Source organism: Leucopleurus acutus, assembly GCF_964270905.1.
Source record: "Leucopleurus acutus genome assembly, chromosome: 12".
Lineage (NCBI taxonomy): Eukaryota > Metazoa > Chordata > Mammalia > Artiodactyla > Delphinidae > Leucopleurus > Leucopleurus acutus.
In genome coordinates, this window is record NC_139154.1 from 11,534,244 (window position 1) to 11,555,604 (window position 21,361).

Below are 21,361 nucleotides of genomic sequence, written 5' to 3' on the forward strand. Positions count from 1 at the left end.
CAAATATTCTCTGAACAAATATTCTTCTTTGTCTTGTTTAGTTTGGGGGCTTTGTTTGACAACCCTTTAAAAAGGTAAAAAACATTCTTAGCTCAAGAGCTATACAAAAACAGGCCCCAGAGGACCAGATAGGCCTGCAAGCTGGAGAATGCAGCTCCTGACTTAGAAAAACCATGAAGGTGAACAGAGCTTCCTTTGTCTGGGGTCTGTTCAAGGACCACCCTGTGGGCTCTTCTTTCTTAGCTGCTTTCTCTTGGGGCCGAATCGTGTGTAAGTTTAGTCCAAATAAATATATGTCCTTCCTATGCTCTTATCTCTTTAGAGTATCAATGAAACAATCCCTGGAAAATGTACACTGTTAGAGGTAGTGAGAGGAGTTTAAGAAATATCCATAAGATCACAGAAAAATTGCCCGTTCAGAGTAAAGTCTGAGGCCCAAGAAATTTGGAAAAGTTGCTGCCATCCATTTAATGACTTGTTTTTTATATTTTTGTTTTGATATTTAAGCTTAGAGAGATCCTGGATCCAGCTCTGGAACCCGTCCTTTTGAAACAGACTTTCATCAGTGGTGGACGAGTGCTCATTCGCCTTGGAGACTCGGACATTGATTACGATAAAAACTTCAGGTTCTATATGACGACCAAATTGCCAAACCCTCACTACCTGCCTGAGGTACGAGCTGCCGGCCTGAGAGGGTTTTAATGGTGTGATGGGTCTCCCACCTCTTCCCCTCTGCCACACCCTTCCTCCCACCATCCTCCACTCGCTTCTCTTCTGAGTCCTGACCCTGATTCCAGTCACCCTTCGGCTCACCTTCTGGTTGGAACTCAAACCCCTCCCCGCTTGGCCCCCAGGCCCCGCCCTGTCTCACTCCCCTGTGCTCCTTTTCGGCTCATGCCTTGTTCTCCCAGGTCGCCAGCCGCTCCTCGGGACACGGGACACCACTCCCTTCTAATCATTCTTCTCTCTCCTCAGAACAAGGCCATTTGTTCCCTCTTATTTCCCCTCTGAGAAATGAATCAGAGCCTAAGAGAGCCTCTGGGGGAGGGGGTACCTGTCAGTGTCTAAGTGTGCAGGTGCCCAGCAGACAGCCTGCTTAAGAATTCTGGTGACCACCAACATCGGAGAATCATGATTCTAACGTCCAGTGTCTGTACTTAGAGTTCTGGGGAAGGGGCATCTTGTCCCTTCCCCTTCCTCATGCTCTCAGACTATTTGAAGGGAGCTGTGTGAAGCCCACATCCATACACAGGTGTCTGAACCACGGTAAGATCCAGAAGAAGCCCTACTCTTGTGCTGCAGAGCCCAAGGCAGTTGTAACAGAAATGAAGACAGCTGGGACCCCTTTCTCCCTTCCCGCAGGGGGCACAGAGGGGCAGCTCTACCCCAGCAAAGCCCGCTGCAGACTCTGGTCCAGGCACAGCCACTCACTCTGCGGGGTCTTCCCTGCCCCGCAGGCCTCCCCTTCTCTAATGGGGCCCAAGCAGTGAGGGAAGGGACTTCAATCAGAACTTCAGTCCTCCATCCTCCACTAAAAATCATCTTGGGATACAGCATTCCAAAGAGTGTCATTTCATTTTAGTTACTGAATTCCTCATAGCTGTCTGTCTTCCCTAGATGTGTTCTGGTTGAATGAAATTGACACATTTCTTGCATAAAATGAGGGAAATGCTACTGATATTAAAAGCCTAGGTCAGGGTTTTCCTTGTCGACCTCAAGCAGTTTAATTACACAGCTGCTGCCAGAGCTCATATCCCAAGTTCCCTTTTAGAGTTGAGAAAAGTGACCCGTGTCACAGCCTTTGATTTCTCACTTTATTTAACTTTTGAGAGGGAACATCACACAACTCCCCAATCCCAGCTCTGTGGCTGCAGGTAAATTATTCCATTTCTTGGATCCTCGAGTCAATCAACTATAAAGTGGAGACAAAAGCCACTTCAAGGATTTGTTTATGAAGATTAAATAAGAATAATATGTGTAGATAAAAAACAAGGTCCTACTGTATAGCACAGGGAACTATATTCAATATCCTGTGATAAACCATAATGGAAAAGAATATTTAAAAATTATGTATATGTATAACTGAATCACTTTGCTGTACAGCAGAAACTAACACAACATTGTAAATCAACTCTACCTCAATAAAATAAAATAAAAATTTTAAAGAATAATGTGTATACGGACTTCCCTGGTGGTCCAGTGGTTAAGAATCTGCCTTCCAATGCAGGGGATGCAGGTTCGATCCCTGGTTGGGGAACTAAGATCCCACATGCCGTGGGAAAAACTAAGCCTACACCACAACTACCGAGCCTGTGCGCTCTGGAGTCCACGCGCCACAACGAAAGATTCCGCATGCTGCGACAAATGTCCCACATGCCACAACTAAGATGCAACACAGCCAAATAAATAATTTAAGAAAAGAATAGTGTGTATAAAATATATGACATTCAAACACTCTTATTATATTTGTGATTTTTGCTGTTGACTTATTCAATAACACCAGAATATTATAGTAACATTTTTTCATAAAAATAGTATGATGAGACAAAGTATGTAAAGCTCTATGTATTATTAATAAGATCATCTTTTTAACAAAGACAAACTAAGTGAAAGTCTCTATAACTAAGTGATTTTTATTAGCATATTTAGTCCTCACAAATACCCTATGCATTTTTCCTATTTTTCCAATTTTTAAGGATCAGGACCTGAAGCTCAGAATGGACTGGCTTGTCCCACATCCTACATACACTGAAGGGTACAGCTAGCATTTGATCCCTGCTTCTTTCTAACCCTTCACTGGCTCACCTTTCCTTAAAACATCATTCTCTAATGGTGGCATTTGAGAAACAAGATTATCACTCATGGCAGCAGGGAAAATCACATTATAATTTTGTGAGACTAGGATTTTATTGCTTGCTGTGGGGGGGGGGGCAGTGAGTTCACCATTAGACCCAGGATACATCCAGCTGGGTACTAATGATCCCTATTCTAATAGAGAAAGCAGTTCCTACTTTATTAGTCTGAACTGATTACTCTATGCTTCTCTTCTAGGTGTGCATCAAAGTTACCATCATCAATTTCACTGTAACCAAATCAGGTCTGGAGGATCAGTTGTTAAGGTAAAAGAAAGGGGGTGGGGGGGGCAAAGGTTTCCTAATATTTTGTTTAGAAATTTTGACTAAGAAAAAGATTAGCTCACAAATAGAGGATGGGAGCAAATGATGAAAGAACAAGTGAGGGGAGCCGTAAGTTCACATGTTTAAATGGGAGAGGCTAGAGGTAAAGCACCTTTTATAGGTGTGACCAAGAATCACTTCATGGAGGTGATGGAATTTCAGAGTCTCCCATGTCAGGTTGGAAAGAACGTTCCAGGCACCATTTCAGCTTGGCACAAGCAACCGTTAGAAACAGAAATTGAATGACTAGAAGACATCAAGCACTGAGCAGGTTTTCCTAAGAGAAGATGAGAAGAAGCCATGGGAGCTGTGGGGTGCAGTTCTCTGAAATACAAGATAAATAATCAGAGCTTATACATAGTGCTTTGAATAGCCACTGGGACACCCAGCAAAAGAGGGCCTTGTGCATGAGGATGTGGCTGGTAGCATTAGTATTCAGCTAAGTAGTATTCAGGATAAGAACAATGAGAAATAGGAAAAGAAAAATAGAAGAAACTTCAGGGCCCTGACAAAGACCTAATTAAGGTCTCACCACTTTGGCATCAGTGATGTCGTGCGGCTTGAGAAGCCTGAGTTGGAAGAACAAAGGATTGAGCTCATTGTGAGGATCAATGCTGACAAAACCCAGCTGAAAGCTATCGAAGAGAAAATCCTGAAAATGCTCTTCACATCTGAGGGAAACATTCTGGACAATGAAGAACTTATTGACACACTCCAGGACTCAAAGGCAAGTAAAATATTTTTATTATTTATAGAAAGTGTGTTAATTTGGGCTTCCCTGATGGCGCAGTGGTTGAGAATCTGCCTGCCAACGCAGGGGACACTGGTTCGAGCCCAGGTCTGGGAAGATCCCACGTGCCGCGGAGCAGCTAAGCCCGTGCGCCACAACTACTGAGCCTGCGCTCTAGAGCCTGCGAGCCACAACTACTGAAGCTTACGCGCCTAGAGCCCATGCTCTGTAACGAGAAGCCACTGCAATGAGAAGCCTGTGCACCACAACGAAGAGTAGCCCCTGCTCACCGCAGCTAGAGTATAATTGCTTTACAATGTTGTGTTAGTTTCTGTTGTATAACAAAGTAAATCAGCTATACGTATACATATGTCCCCATATCCCCTCCCTCTTGCATCTCCCTCCCACCCTCCCTATCCCACCCCTCTAGGTGGTCACAAAGCATGGAGGTGATCTCCCTGTGCTAACCTGCAGAGTCTTTTAAAGCAAGAGCGGTAGCCACCCCTGAGCTGCCGGGGCAGACACAATAACGTGCCTGGCTAGCAGGCCCCTCACCAACCGAAGGAAAGGTAGATAAAATGTAACAACTGCTCTTCTTGTCTGCATTTTTCAAACAAAGCATGTCACATAAAGAACTGGGACAAGATATAAGTTGAAAGGAACGACACAATTACATACACATATTAATGTCACCCCACTTCAGGAAGCTTCCCTGGGTTTTCCCAGCTGGAATGAATGGCTTCCTTCTTGGAACACCTGACACCTTATCTGCACCTCTAATACAGCCCTTGTCACTGTTTACCTTATGTCATAGCTATCCAATTACATGTCTTTTCTCTTCTGTTAAGTTGGTAAGTTCCATGCAGCAAGAATCTATTTTACAAATTGTATGAGTTCTTGGCTTTCCCCTTTGCCAGCTCAGAAACCCATTTTCCTGGGTCTGCTAAGTTGTTACCACCCTTCTGTCTGCTATTTCCTCTTCCGTTCCTCCCATTTTTGTGGATTTGCAGTGTTTTTTAAAAATCCCTTCACTATAACTCTGTCATGGTTTCAGTAGAGAGTAAAGGTACATGTATTGTGACTGCCATCTTTATCTGTCAACTAGTTTCTGTTTGCAAGGATTTACCTTGAAGAGGTCCTTTCTGTAGGGTAGAGACAGGACTGATTGCTCCTGGGCTGCATTTCCTGCCACTTCCTGCCTATAGTTCATACTCCCCTAAATTCCCAGAGCCCTCATTTAAAACTAGGTCTATCTTCCCTCACCACTGTGGAAGCCTCAATTCTCTAGGACATAATGTCTATAAGTAGTTACTAAACTCAACTGAGGTGTATAGTCTTCTAATATTCTCTGGCCAAAAGAAGAAAATGGTTCACTTTGCTTTCTCTTTAGCCCTGGGTTCTGCATTATCAGGGCCTGTGCTCACCAGGGAATAAAGCATTGTTTGTGGGTAGATCTCCATAATTCAACTACTCCCATGTCAACCTCCCTTTTTCTACTCAGATGTAAAGACTTTAGTTGAGTCCAGTATTGAGACTGGTGTTTCTCACTCAATTCTACCCTTTCTTGCCTCCTCAGGTTCCTAAGGGGTCAACATGGGGAGAATGTGAACCTCTGATTCCGGGGCACAGCTTCTGCACCAAGTCCCTCCCCACCCCCATTAGTGGGCTGGGGAGGACAGTCTAGATAGACTTAGCCACTAGCCACGTGCGGCTGTTGAGCCCTTGAAATGTGGCTAGTCTGAACTGAGATGTGTTGTTAGTGTAAAATACACACCAGATGTCCAAGACTTAATCCCCCAAAATGTAGAAGTATCTCAATAAATTTTTATGTTGATTATATATTGATATATATCAAGATAGATTAGATTATATTGGGTTAAATATATTGTAAAAATTCATTTTACTTGTTTCTTTTTACTTTAAGTTAGAAAAGTTAGAATTGTATTTGTGGCTCACATTATATTTCCAGTGGGCAGTGTGGCTCTAGACAGAAACCCGATGATCCCCTTCAATAGTGCAAAAACTGACCAGCGAGCCCATAGTGATTGTTCACAGTCCGTGCCCTAGACCCTGTGACTTCCTTGAGACAGAGGATCTCCCAACCTAGGGATGTCCACACCTGAAGAAGATGAGGGGGAGGGGGAGAGCAAGGACAGACAGCCATAGGGAAAGACAGAGAGACTGAGGGAGACAGAGAAAGGTATCTTAGAAAGCCTACTGGCCAGAAGGCTCCCCAAAACCACAAACCCAAAAGACAGAAAACCAAAAGAACAGCAACACACCTTGTAAACATCTCCAAATTACTTACATTTTACAACCCTTCACAAACGACAGCTTCTACCCCTGAGTTTCCCTGTCTACACCTGAGATGCCAGGAAAAGAGAGAGAACATTAGACTTGCTTGTTATTCGAGAGTGGGATGTGGTACCACCTCCTTCCAGCCTCTCTCCACCTGCCTCTTGTGGGCAGTTTCATGGGTGTCCCTTCTCCCTTCATACCTCCTTTTATTACGGGAGCCCAGAATCATTTGAGGACAAGGAAACTGGGGAGCAACTGGGTGCCAGAGTTTCCATGTCAGAAGTTATCCAGGCTCCAGGCTCAGAGAAGTTCTGCTCCACTTCTTCCTGGGCTCCTTGTGTTGCCTATTTCCATTTGCCCATCCCTAACTCTGCCTGGAAAGGAGGTCAGCTCGACCAGAAGAATGTCATTGAGTCCTGAGACTCCGTCATCTGTCTGGGGGTCCCCTTATTATAATCACAAATTCATCATCTTCTTTCTTTCCTAGACCTAACTGGATATGTTCCAAAAATCCCACCATTTTTTGGAAACAGATCCTTAAGAACTTGTTTTCTTGTGTTTATTCAGATCACTTCCGGTGCCATTAAAATCAGGCTGAAGGAAGCAGAGTCCACTGAACAGATGATAAACACTGCTCGTGAGAAGTATCGTCCAGTGGCCACTCAAGGCTCCACTATGTACTTTGTTATCGCGAGCCTCTCGGAAATAGATCCCATGTATCAGTACTCACTAAAATATTTTAAACAGGTAAGTGTGTTGTTGCTGGTGTTAGTGAAATTTATCACTGGCTTCTCTTTACACCCTGTTGAGTCACCTCCTGCCTCAGGCAAATCATGAGTTTAGTTATTGGATAAAATCCTCCAAGAGTTTGAGTTCAGACTATGGTTTAAGCACAGCCCTTAAAGACTCAGGTGCCCGGTATGCACAGAACAATCCACAGAGGATGAAAAGAAAGCTTCTTTGCAAGTTTCATTTTTTTCTCTTGGCTTCTCAACTAACAGCTTGCTTGTTTTCCTTCTTACCTGCTTTTCTTTTCTTTAAAGAGTCCCAACTCCATTCTATTTCTCTATACTTTCTCTCCAGTAATACAGCTTCCTTTCCACTGTTAGAGTTTTCTGTGTTGCATCCCAAGTCTCAGATAGCTCTGACCTTATGCAGATTGATTTCTGTATCTTTTTTTTTCCAGAACTTGTTATAAAACTGGCTCTCCTCCCAACCCCTGGGTTTTATTTACAGGGGTTTTACTTGCCTTGTCCCCTTTCCTGTGTTCCTTTCCTACTTTCACCATGTAACTGGGAGAATTCCTTTGTTTATTTATGGTTTCTCCACTTGGTCTCCTATTCACAGTTTAATTTTCTCTGATGTCCCGTGAGTAGGATATTTTCAACTCTCATCCTCTTTTTTAATTTTTTTTCCATATCCCTTTTTTTTAACATCTTTATTGAAGTATAATTGTTTTACAATGGTGTGTTAGTTTCTCCTTTATATCAAAGTGAATTAGCTATACATATACATATATCCCCATATCTCCTCCCTCTTGTGTCTCCCTCCCACTCTCCCTATCCAATCCCTCTAGGTGGACACAAAGCAGCGAGCTGATCTCCCTGTGCTATGCGTCTGCTTCCCACTAGCTATCTATTTCAAATTTGGTAGTGTATATATGTCCATGCCACCCTCTGACTTCATCCCCTCCCCATGTTCTCAAGTCCACTCTCTACGTCTGCGTCTTTATTCCTGTCCTGCCCCTAGGTGCCTCAGAACCTTTTTATTTTATTTTACTTTTAGATTCTATATATATGGTATTTGTTTTTCTCTTTCTGACTTACTTCACTCTGTATGACACTCTAGGTCCATCTACCTCACTATAAATAACTCAATTTCGCTTCTTTTTATGGCTGAGTAATATTCCATTGGATATATGTGCCACATCTTCTTTATCCATTCATCTGTAGATGGACACTTAGATTACTCCCATGTCCTGGCTATTGTAAATAGAGCAGCAGTGAACATTGTGGTACATGACTCTTTTTGAATTATGGTTTTCTCAAGGTATATGCCCAGTAGTGGGTCGTATGGTAGTTCCATTTTTAGTTTTTTAAGGAACCTCCGTACTGTTCTCCATAGTGACTGTATCAATTTACATTCCCACCAACAGTGTAAGAGGGTTCCCTTTTCTCCACACCCTCTCCAGCACTTATTGTTTCTAGATTTTTTGATGATGGCCATTCTGACCGGTGTGAGGTGACACCTCACTGTAGTTTGGATTTGCATTTCTCTAATGATTAATGATGTTGAGCATTCTTTCATGTGTTTGTTGGCAACCTGTATATCTTCTTTGGAGAAATGTCTGTTTAGGTCTTCTGCACATTTTTGGATTGGGTTGTTTGTTTTTTTGATATTGAGCTGCATAAGCTGCTTGTAAATTTTGGAGATAAATCCTTTGTCTGTTGATTCATTTGCAAACATTTTCGCCCATTCTGAGGGTTGTCTGATGTCTTGTTTATGGTTTCCTTTCCTGTGCAAAAGCTTTTAAGTTTCATAAGGTCCCATTTGTTTATTTTTGTTTTTATTTCCATTTCTCTAGGAGATGGGTCAAAAAGGATCTTCCTGTGGTTTATGTCATAGAGTGTTCTTCCTATGTTTTCCTGTAAGAGTTTTACAGTGTCTGACCTTACATTTAGGTCCTTAATCCATTTTGAGTTTATTTTTGTGTATGGTGTTATGGAATGTCTAATTTCATTCTTTTACATGTAGCTATCCAGTTTTCCCAGCACCACTTATTGAAGAGGCTGTCTTTTCTCCATTGTATATTCTTGCCTCCTTTATCAAAAATAAGGTGATATGTGTGTGGGTTTATCTCTGGGCTTTATATTCTGTTCCATTGATCCATATTTCTGTTTTTGTGCCAGTACCATACTGTCTTGATTACTGTAATTTTGTAGTATAGTCTGAAGTCCAGGAGCCTGATTCCTCCAGCTCCATTTTTCTTTCTCAAGATTCCTTTGGCTATTTGGGGTCTTTTGTGTTTCCATACAAATTGTGAAATTTTTTGTTCTAGTTCTGTGAAAAATGCCAGTGGTAATTTGATAGGGATTGCATTGAATCTGTACATTGCTTTTGGTAGTATAGTCATTTTCACAATGTTGATTCTTACAATCCAAGAACATGGTATATCTCTCCATTTTTGGTATCATCTTGAATTTCTTTCCTCAGTGTCTTATAGTTTTCTGCATACAGGTCTTTTGTCTCCTTAGGTAGGTTTATTCCTAGGTATTTTATTCTTTTTGTTGCAATGGTAAGTGGGAGTATTTCCTTAATTTCTCTTTCAGATTTTTCATCATTAGTGTATAGGAATGCAAGAGATTTCTGTGCATTAATTTTGTATCCTGCTACTTTACCAAATGCATTGATTAGCTCTAGTAGTTTTCTGGTCGCATCTTTAGGATCCTCTATGTATAGTATCATGTCAACTGCAAACAGTGACAGCTTTACTTCTTCTTTTCTGGTTTGGATTCCTTTTATTTCATTTTCTTCTCTGATTTCCATGGCTAAAACTTCCAAAACTGTGTTGAATCATAGTGGTGAGAGTGTACACCCTTGTCTTGTTCCTGATCTTAGAGGAAATCATTTCAGTTTTTCACATTGAGAATGATGTTGTCTGTGGGTTTGTCACATATGGCCTTTATTATGTTGACGTAAGTTCCCTCTATGCCTACTTTCTGGAGGGTTTTAATAATAAATTGGTGTTGAATTTTGTTGAAAGCTTCTTCTGCATCTATTGAGATGATCATATGGTTTTTCTCCTTCAATTTGTTAATATGGTGTATCACACTGATTGATTTGCATATATTGAAGAATCCTTGCATTCCTGGGATAAACACCACTTGATCAAGGTGTATGACCCTTTTAGTGTGCTGTTGGATTCTGTTGGCTAGTATTTTGTTGAGGAGCATTTGCATCTATGTTCACCAGTGATATTGGCCTGTAGTTTTCTTTCTTTGTGACATCTTCGTCTGGGTTTAGTATCAGGGTGATGGTGGCCTTGTAGAATGAGTTTGGGAGTGTTCCTTCCTCTGCTATATTTTGAAAGAGTTTGAGAAGGATAGGTGTTACCTTTTCTCTAACTGTTTGATAGAATTCGCCTGTGAAGCCATCTGGTCCTGGGCTTTTGCTTGTTGGAAGATTTTTAACCACAATCTCAATTTCAGTGCTTGTGATTGGTTTGTTTTTATTTTCTATTTCTTCCTGGTTCAGTCTTGGAAGGTTGTGCTTTTCTAAGAATTTGTCCATTTCTTCCAGGATGTCCATTTTATGGCATATAGTTGCTTGTAGTAATCTCTCATGATCCTTGGTATTTCTGCAGTGTCAGTTGTTACTTCTCCTTTTTCATTTCTAATTCTGTTGTTTTGAGTCTTCTCCCTTTTTTTCTTGATGATTCTGGTTAATGGTTTATCAAGTTTGCTTATGTTTTCAAAGAACCAGCTTTTAATTTTATTGATCTTTGCTATTGTTTCCTTCATTTCTTTTTCATTTATTTCTGATCTGATCTTTATGGTTTCTTTGCTTCTGCTAACTTTGGGAGGTTTTTTTTCCTCTTTCTCTAATTGCTTTAGGTGTAAGGTTAGGTTGTTTATTTGAGATGTTTCTTGTTTCTTGAACTAGGCTTGTATTGCTACAAACTTCCCTCTTAGAACTGCTTTTGCTGCATCCCATAGGTTTTAGGTCGTTGTGTTTTCATTGTCAATTGTTTTTAGGTATTTTTTGATTACCTCTTTAATTTCTTCAGTGATATCTTGGTTATTAAGTAGTGTATTGTTTAGCTTCCATGTGTTTGTATTCTTTACAGATTTTTTTCCTGTAATTGATATCTAGTCTCATAGCATTATGGTCAAACAAGGTACTCGATATGCTTTCAATTTTCTTAAATTTACCAAGGCTTGCTTTGTGACCCAAGATATGATCTATCCTGGAGAATGTTCCATGAGCACTCGAGAAGAAAGTGTATTCTGTTGTTTTTGGATGGAATGTCCTATAAATATCAATTAAGTCCATCTTGTTCAATGTATCATTTAAAGCTTGTGTTTCCTTATTTATTTTCATTTTGGATGATCTGTCCATTGGTGAAAGTGGTGTGTTAAAGTCCCCTACTATGATTGTGTTACTGTCGATTTACCCTTTTATGGCTGTTAACATTTGGCTTATGTATTGAGGTGCTCCTATGTTGGGTGCATAAATATTTACAATTGTTATGTATTCTTCTTGGATCGATCCCTTGATCATTATGTAGTGTCCTTCTCTGTCTCTTGTAATAGTCTTTATTTTAAAGTCTATTTTTCCTGATATGAGAAGTGCTACTCCAGCTTTCTTTTGAGTTCCCTTTGCATGGAATATCTTTTTCCATTCCCTCACTTTCAGTCTGTATGTGTCCCTAGATCTGAAGCGGGCCTCTTTTAGACAGCATATATACAGGTCTTGTTTTTGTATCCATTTAGCCAGTCTATGTCTTTTGGTGGGAGCATTTAATCCATTTACATTTAAGGTAATCATCAATATGTATGTTCCTATTACCATTTTCTTAATTGTTCTGGGTTTGTTATTGTAGGTCTTTTCCTTCTCTTGTGTTTCCGGCCTAGAGAAGTTTCTTTAGCATTTGTTGTAAAACTGGTTTGGTGGTGCTGAATTGTCTTACCTTTTGCTTGTCTGTAAAGGTTTTAATTTCTCCATCAAATCTGAATGAGACCCTTGCTGGGTAGAGTAATCTTGGTTGTAGGTTTTTCCCTTTCATCATTTTAAATATGTCCTGCCACTCCCTTCTGATTTGCAGACTTTCTGCTGAAAGATCAGCTGTTAATAACCTTGTATGTTATTTGTTGTTTTTCCCTTGCTGCTTTTAATATTTTTTCTTCGTATTTAATTTTTGATAGTTTGATTAATATGTGTCTTGGCATGTTTCTCCTTGGATTTATCCTGTATGGAACTCTCTGTGCTTTGTGGACTTGATTGACTATTTCTTTTCCCATATTAGGGAAGTTTTCAACTATAATCTCTTCAAATATTTTCTCAGTCCCTTTCTTTTTCTCTTCTTCTTCTGAGACCCCTATAATTCGAATGTTTCTATGTTTAATGTTGTCCCAAAGGTCTCTAAGACTGTCCTCAATTCTTTTCATTCTTTTTTCTTTATTCTGCTCTGTGGTAGTTATTTCCACTATTTTATCTTCCAGGTCATTTATCTGTTCTTCTGCCTTAGTTATTCTGCTATTGATTCCTTCTGGAGGATTTTTCATTTAATCTATTGTGTTGTTCATCATTGTTTGTTTGCTCTTTAGTTCTTCTAGGTCCTTGTTAAACATTTCTTGTATTTTCTCCATTCTATTTCCAAGATTTTGGATCATCTTTACTATCATTACTCTGAATTCTTTTTTAGGTAGACTGCCTCTTTCCTCTTCATTTGTTTGGTCTGGTGGGTTTTTACCTTGCTCCTTCATCTGCTGTGTGTTTCTCTAAATTCTGATTTTGCTTAACTTACTGGGTTTGGGGGGATCTCCTTTTTGCAGGCAGCATGTTCATAGTTCCCATTGTTTATGGTGTCTGCCACCAGTGGCTAATATTGGTTCAGTGGGTTGTGTAGGCTTCCTGGTGGAGGGTATTGGTGCCTGTGTTCTGGTGGATGAAGCTCAATCTTGTTTTTTCTGCTAATGGGTGGGGTTGTGTTCCTGTCTTGCTAGTTGTTTGGCATAGGGTTTCCTGCACTGTAGCTTGCTGGTCGTTGAGTGGAGCTGGGTCTCAGCCCTGAGATGGTGATCTCTGGGAGAGCTTTCACCATTTGATATTATGTGGAACCGGGAGGTCTCTGGAGCACCAAGACCCTGTCAGCCATACGGCTCAGAAGAAATGGGAGACAAAAAGAAAGAAAGAAAAAATAAAATAAAATAAAGTTATTAAAATTAAAAATAAAATTTTTTAAAATTATAAAAAAAGTAAAAAGAAAAAGAATGAAAGAAGAGAGCAACCAAACCAAAAAACGAATCCACCAGTGATAACAAGCACTAAAAACTATATTAAAAAACAAAACGGACAGACAGAACCCTAGGACAAATGGTAAAAGCAAAGCTAAACAGGCAAAATCACACAAAGAAGCTTACACATACACACTCACAAAAAGAGAAAAAGGAAATATATATATATATATATATATATATATATATATAAGAGAGCAACCAAATCAGTAATCAATGATAATAATCAATGATAATAAACTCTAAATACTAAACTAAAATAAACATAAATCCAGAAAGAAATTGTTGCAGAAAGAAAAACCCCAAGTCTGCAGTTGCTCCCAAATTCCACCACCTCAATTTGGGATGATTCGTTGTCTATTCAGGTATTCCACAGATGCAGAGTACATCAAGTTGATTGTGGAGATTTAATCCGTGGCTCCTGAGGCTGCTGGGAGAGATTTCCCTTTCTCTTCTTTGTTCTCACAGCTCCTGGGGTTCAGTTTTGGATTTGGCCCTGCCTCTGTGTGTAGGTCGCCTGAGGGCATCTGTTCCCTGCCCAGACAGGACGGGGTTAAAGGGGCAGCTGATTAGGGGGCTCTGACTCACTCAGGCTGGGGGGAGGGAGGGGTATGGGATGCGAGGCGAGCCTGTGGCGGCAGCAGCCAGCATGACGTTACAACAGCCTGAGGCATGCCATGTGTTCGCCTGGGGGAGTTGTCCCTGCATCATGGGACCCTGGCAGTGGCGGCCTGCACAGGCTCCCGGGAGGGTAGGTGTGGATAGTGACCTGTGCTTGCACACAGGCTTCTTGGTGGCTGTAGCAGCAGCCTTAGTGTTTCATGCCCGTCTCTGGGGTCCACACTGATAACCGCAGCTTGCGCCCGTCTCTGGAGCTCATTTAGGCAGTGCTCCAAATCCCCTCTCCTTGCACACCCAGAAACAATGGTCTTTTGCCTCTTAGGCAGGTCCAGACTTTTTCCCGGACTCCCTCCTGGCTAGCTGTGGTGCACAAGCTCCCTGCAGGCAGTGTTCACGCAGCCAATCCCAGTCCTCTCCCTGGGATCTGAACTCTGAAGCCAGAGCCTCAGCTCCCAGCCCCCACCCATCCCAGTGAGCAGACAAGCCTCTCAGGCTGGTGAGTGCTGGTTGACACTGATCCTCTGTGCAGCAATATTCTCCGCTTTTTCCCTCTGCACCCCTGTTGCTGTGCTCTCCTCCGTGACTCCGAATCTTCACCCCTGCATACTCCCCGTCTCCGCCAATGAAGGGTCTTCCTAGTGTGTGGAAACTTTTCCTCCTTCACAGCTCCCTCCCCGAGGTGCAGGTCCCATCCCTATTCTTTTGTCTCTATTTTTTCTTTTTTCCTACCCAGGTACATGGGGAGTTTCTCACCTTTTGGGAAGTCTGAGGTCTTCTGCCAGCGTTCAGTAGGTGTTCTGTAGGAGATGTTCCACATGTAGATGTATTTCTGATGTATTTGTGGGGAGGAAGGTGATCTCCACGTCTTACTCCTCCGCCATCTTGAAGGTCTCCCCGCTCTCATCCTCTTTTAGGCAGCATTCTAGTATCTCCCAAAAGCAAATTCAATGTCACAAAACTTTGGCAAGCAATCTCAGTTTACCCAAAGATTTCCAGGGGAGACAGAGAGTTTGCATCACTCATCACACAGCAAAATGTATCAAGCATCCACAGGGGTCCCCTCTGTTCACCTCCGGAGTTTCTCTCAGCCCATTCCCCACACGGCTTCTCTGGCTGTTTCCCATCTACCAGCTCCCATTCCCCTCTTGTCTGTATTGTTCCCTTTTCTGTGCAGAGCAGTTTAGCTCACTCTGGCTTCTTTAATCATTATGTGCTCACACCCATAATACAATTCAAAGGCGTCTGCATACACACCACTCACAGTAGAATACAGTAATAATTGTAAATAGATCCTCTTTCCCTGCCATACATCTTTACTTCCTGCTACATGCCCTTATACCTCTAGCCAGTGCTGGCTCTCACTCCGGAGGCCAGGCCAGCCCAGGCCTCATGTTTCTAAAACACTGCTCTGTACTCTGGGAATCCAAAATGGATTTTCACAGACATTGCCCATCAAACACAGTTCAGGTTCCAAAGCCACATCCAACCTGTCCCTGTTCTGTCTCTAGAGCCACATTTCCCACTAGTCCTCTGCCAGCAGCCAAATGGATCCATTCACATTCCCTGGACTCCCCAGGTGCTTCTGTGTTTATGACCCTCTCTGTTTAGAATGCCCTCCCTCCCAGATTAAGTGCCACCTTCTCATTAAGTGAAGCCTGTGGATAAGGCTGCAGTCTTCTGGGGCTGAATGTCCAAAATGGTCACTTACGTGGCTGAGATGTCAACTCCTACAGTCACCTCTCCATGTGGTTTGGGTGCTCACAACAGGGCTGCCCCAAGAGGGCAGCTCCCAAAAGCAAATGTTCTAAGAAGCCAAGGTAGAAGCTACGAGGCCTCTTCTGACCTAGCTTTGGATGTGAGGCAGCACCACTTGTGCTATAGTCTCTTGGTCAATGGAGTCACTAAAGCCAGCCCAGATTCGAGAGGAGTGGATTTAGGCTCCACTTCTGCATGGAAGGAGTAGCAAACAATTTGCAGCAGTCTTTCTCCAACACATGTGAATGCCTCATGTGGAACTTCCACCACTCTGCTTGGGGTGGTGGGCTCTTCTCTCCTGCTGAAGTCTGACCTCCCAGAAGGCAGGAAGGAAGTCTCACCCAACCCTGCTTCCCCCCGTGGCACTTAGCACCATATGACACATCATGAGTGTCTCATAAGTGAAGAGGCTGTTTGCATCCCTCCATTAAAAATGGCTGTTGAAATATTCAAACAATTTTTATATACTAGACCAAGCTTGGTTTTTCCTCTAGATGTCTTGTTTGGTGGTCAGGGGGCCGGCAGCAATAGGAGCTGCAGGAGAGAACAGAAATGAAGAATTGAGAGAAATGAGAGGCATGTTGTGTAGGCACACCTGGGCTCTCTTCCAACAAGAAGTGCATCTGCTGTGGCAGCCTTTAGAAGCCATTCCTACTCGGGTCACAGCTCAGTTCCTAAAGGCAGGGGTTGCCGTTCTCACACCTCTTCCTTTAGTTGGTGGGTATTAAAACAAGCAAGGTAAAAATTAGTAAATCCTTTAATGCTATCTAAATGATTTTGATAACACTTTTCTCATCCTGGGTGTTTTGGAATTCATGCTTTTCAAGGTTTTAAAATCTCCTTCAAGAATTAAAAATGAAGATGCCCTGAAAATATCTTGAGCCAACAGAAAAAGGGTTATAGGATGAATCATCAAAACACTGGAGTTTTGCTATTTGGAAGGGAAACTAGAAACCCAAAACACAATTGTAGGTGACAGCCCTGACCAGGACATCCTCTACCAAACCCATCCATAATTCCATTTCACACTAAAGTTATTTAGAGTGTGTCAAGATTCGCCATGTTTTATTTTGGCACCGAACTTACGAGGTCTTCACTGGACTTTAAACTCTCTGCCTCTTGTCAGGTTCTTAAAGAAAACTCTTTGCTTCTAAGTGTATTAAAGTAACAACTCCATTATTCTTTGTTGACCAAACTTTCCAGAGAATTAACAAGGCTTTCCCAGTTCTCTAGACTAAGTGAATGCTTCCTCCAAGCCCTTTTAATTTTAGGGAATGGAGGCCTATCTTTGGGTGAGGAGACAGACAGTCAGATCCTTTCCCCTTGTGCTCCACCCTGTTAGCAGAATGAATTGGGGGTGGTACAAGGAGGCCTGCACAAGGACAGTGCAGCATTTTTAGGGGCTTGTGAAGCACCGTTCTTGACCTTGATCTGCCCTGGCCCTCAGTTGGTCTCCAGTGTCCAATCTGCTTCAATCTGTCTGATCTCGCCATGAGCAATGCATCTCGATCCCTCTCAAGGTGACCAATGAATTGGGCAGCCCTTCCTCACCTGGCACCTTTGCCCCTTGTGCTGTGGATCCTCAAGGCCGAAACCATAAGCATGGTCCTCTCATCCCTCATGAGACCCCAGTCTCTGCTGCAAGATCCCCTTGGCCATGACTTGCAGGCAAGCCCCTGAGTTCAGGCTCTGCTCAGATTTGTCACACAGCTCAAGACCCTTGGGAATTTCTGGATCTCCCCTCCCCCTACCCTTGTGCTACTTGGAAGTGGCAGGAAATGGGTGGGGCTGCCTCTATCCCTCTCACCTGAGCCTTCCATGCCACCGTCTCTGCTGCCTTCCTGATATCCTTGTAATGTGAGTCACCTTTTGGGGAGGAGGCCTGTTCCCAAAATTTCCAGGTGGGAAGCAGGGTGGAAGTCTTCTTTAAAGCTGGTTCCTCTTAAATTTCAAAGAAAATTCTTACACGTTCTTCCCACACCCTAAGAATTATCTTAGGAAAATGCCAAGAAGAGGGCATGACCTTACCTAGTCCTTACACCTCTCATCCAAAGTGATTATCAAATGTGAGTTGAGGATATGAGAAACTCGTTTTGCCAGCTCACCTTTATTTTGCATTTTCTGTCCAAAGTCAATATTATGCCTTTTCAATAGTCAAGAATTTGGCACTGGTCCATTTCTGGAAAATGGGGAGAGAAAGAGGAGTGCACAAAATAAATATTACATATAAATGTGTCAATTTGGGATGAATTCTGGACTTTTTCATGGTACAGTATTCACCACCTGTGCTGCTATTTACTCACTGAATTTGGGGGAGTCAGGGTGAGGAGCAGGGATATTTTTTCCTCCATGAAATTGAATTAACTCAGAGACACTGATAGAATTCTCTTTCACAGTTGTTCAATACAACAATCGAAACCTCTGTGAGGACAGATGATCTACAGCAGCGCATGGAAATTCTACTAGAACAGACTCTCCTAACGGCTTATGTCAATGTCTCGAGAGGACTTTTTGAACAACATAAACTCATCTACAGCTTTATGCTCTGTGTTGAGATCATGCGTCAGCAAGGAAGCTTAACTGATGCTGAATGGAATTTCTTTCTCCGAGGTTCTGCAGGATTGGAAAAGGTATCTGTGTCAAGATTAGATTGTGAATGTTATTAGATAGAGCCCACAAGCACCTACCAATGCTCCACGGTGACTCTGGTGGCTGAAGGTTATACATTCAGCTGTGTGGCCCGCTAGGGGTCAGGGACCCAGACTATAATTTAGTTCTGTCTTTAGTCACTATATAATGTTGGTAACATTTGACCTCTTTGTGCAGCAATGTCCTCACCTGTAGAAAAGAGATGTTGGGAGTAACCAGTGAACTAGTAGATGGGGACATGTTTTGAAAAGTTGACCATCTTACAAATGGGAAGAGTTGAAATCCAATAAAAGTTGTAATTCACAGATCTGGCCACACTGTTTGTGAAACAATGACCCCCTCTTGCCTGGACCCATCTTTCATTATAAAGCACGGGAAGGACTAGAACTTGATTGTTGACTTCTGTCATACCATAATATTTGTCTAAATTGCCCCAGCCCCTCAAATTGGCCTAACTCACCCATGTACCACAGACCTGGTGGCCCACAGAACTGAGGCACAGTCCCCCAACTCTTGCCTGCAAGTCCTTCCAGTCCAGCTCTAAACTCTTGGCTCTGTCTTCAATCTCGAGCCCTACCCTTGGCCCCTACAGACCTGACACCTGCATCTGTTTGCCAGTATTTGAGCCTCAGAGCACTGGGACATTGGACTTTGTGCTTTCATTTGACTCTCAGCACCCTGCACTCCCAGGACAAGCCCAAAGAAGACCTCTACACCAGATGGTCCTTCTTTCCTGACCCCCACCCACCCCATATACATACATATTCTGTTAATCCTTGCTTAACATTGTCTTAACTTCATAATCACAGTTAATAGTTATATAGGGTTTTCTATGTGTTTTATGTATATCTACTCATTTATTTATTTCAGTATTCCTGTTGGGTGAGTTCCTAATTTTATCTCTAGTCTGAAGATAAGTTAATTAGGCACAAAGAGATGATGTAACTCATCATGATCACACACTTATTAGGGTTTGGAACCAGGATTAAAACCCTTGCAGTCAAGTCTGTAGAGCTTGCCCTCTTACCCACCTCACTCTGTTACTGTTGGTCAGTCACTCAGCTAAGCCCTTCCCGGCATTGTCACCCTTCTTCCTTCACAGTATTCTTGTTAACAGCTGTGTTTACAGGTTTTTCAAGCAAAGGCTCAGAGAGGTTAAAGACCTTTCCAGAATCACATAACTAATAATCATAAAAACACTTAACAAATGAAATAAAAGAGAACTTCTTCAACCAGATAAAGAGCATACACAAAAACCCACAGCTAACATCATACTTAATAGTGAAAGCCTGGATGCATTCCACCAAGGATCAGAAACAAGAAGGATGTTTGCTCTCACCACTTCTTTTCAACATTGTACTGGAAATTCTTGCCAGGACAGATACACAAGAAAATGAAATGAAAGGCATCCAGATTGGAAAGGAAGAAGTAAAACTATCTCTATTTGCAGATGACATGATTTTGTACATAGAAAACACTAAGGAATTTACTTTAAAAATAAAACTATTAGAATTAATAAACAAGCTCAGCAAGGTTGCAGGATACAGGATCAACGTACAAAATTAATTTGGATTTCTTTACATTTGCGATGAACAATATAAAGTGAACTAACAATTCCATTTACAATGGCATCAATAATAATAAAATACTTAGAAATAAATTTAACAAAAGAAGTTCAAACTTATACTCTGAAAACTACAAAACAGGCTGAAAGAAATCAGAGGACCTAAATCAATAGGAAAACATCCCATGTTCATGGATTGGAGACTTAATATTGTTAGGATGGCAATACTCCACACACTGATCTACAGATTCAGTGATATCCCTATCAAAATTCTAACTGGTTTCTTTTCAGAAATTGCCAAACTGATCCTAAAATTCATACAGGATTACAAGAGATCTAAATCCCAAAGCTTACTACAAAGCAGCAGTAATCAAGACAGCAACATATTAGCATAAGGATAGACATATGGGTAAATGGAATCAAATGTGAAAGTCCAGAAATAAAGCCATGAGTCTATGGTCAACTGATTTTGACAAGGATGTACTGATACATACTACAACATGAATAAACCTCGAAAACATTAAGATGTTACAGGATTTGTATTTAGAATAGATAAAGAATTCTTATGAATCCATAATAAAGACAACCCAACTTAGAAATAGCCAAAGGACCTGAATAGATATTTCTCCAAATATATAAATAAGCACATGAAAAGATGTCTGACCTCATTATTTATCAGGGAAATGCAAATCAAAATGATAAGGAGATGCCATTCACACCCACTAGAATGGCTAGAATCAAAAGACAGATAATACTAAGTGTTGGTGAACATGTGGACAAATCAGAACCCTCATAAACTGCTAACAAACATGAAAAATGGTGCAACTGCTTTGGAAAACAGTCTGGCAGCTCCTCAAGCAATTAAATGTAGAAGTACCACATGATCCAGCAATTCCACTCCTAGGTATATATCAAAGAGAAATGAAAACATAGGTTCACACAAAAACTTAGACATGAATATTCATAGCAGCACTATTTGTAATAGCCAAAATGGTTAAAGCAAGCCAGTCCATCAACTGATGAGCAGGTAAACAAAATGTGGTATATCCATAACAACAGAATATCATTCAATCATAAAGAGGAATGAAGTACTGATACATACCACAACATGAATAAACCTTGAAAACATTAAGCTAAGTGAAAGAAATCAGTCACAAAAGACCACATATTGTAAAATTTGATTTATATGAAGTATTCAGAAGAGGCAAATGGGTAGAGACAGAAAGCAGTACCAAACTTTCAAAGTTTTGTTTCAAAGTACTAAATTTTCAAAGAACTAGTTTCAGTTTCTTAGGGCTAGAGGGCATGGGCAGATGGGAGGGGAACTGCTAAAGGATACATGGGGGTTTTTGAGGAGATGAAATGTTCTAAAATTGACTGTGGTCATGGTTACACATAACTGTGAATTTACTAAAATACATTGGATTGTATGCTTTAAATGGGTGAATTGCATGGTATATGAATTGTATCTCAATAAAGCCATTTAAAAATGTGGTATAAAACCTCAGGCAAATATTCATGAAATTTTCAAAGAACAAGTTTCAGTCTACAA

The 21,361-nt window shown here is 41.5% G+C and overlaps 1 protein-coding gene across 1 annotated transcript in view; it reads left to right on the top strand.

Annotated features, from left to right (window-relative positions):
• Nucleotides 1-21,361, top strand: part of DNAH6 (dynein axonemal heavy chain 6) — a gene marked incomplete at both ends in the record, with an annotated part of 284,256 nt that overhangs the window by 198,978 nt on the left and 63,917 nt on the right. The window contains 5 exons of the mRNA XM_082852453.1: nt 508-672; nt 3,052-3,119; nt 3,723-3,903; nt 6,772-6,951; nt 17,993-18,226. Coding sequence (XP_082708579.1) covers nt 508-672; nt 3,052-3,119; nt 3,723-3,903; nt 6,772-6,951; nt 17,993-18,226 — 828 coding nt within the window. The remainder of the gene's footprint in view (nt 1-507; nt 673-3,051; nt 3,120-3,722; nt 3,904-6,771; nt 6,952-17,992; nt 18,227-21,361) is intronic.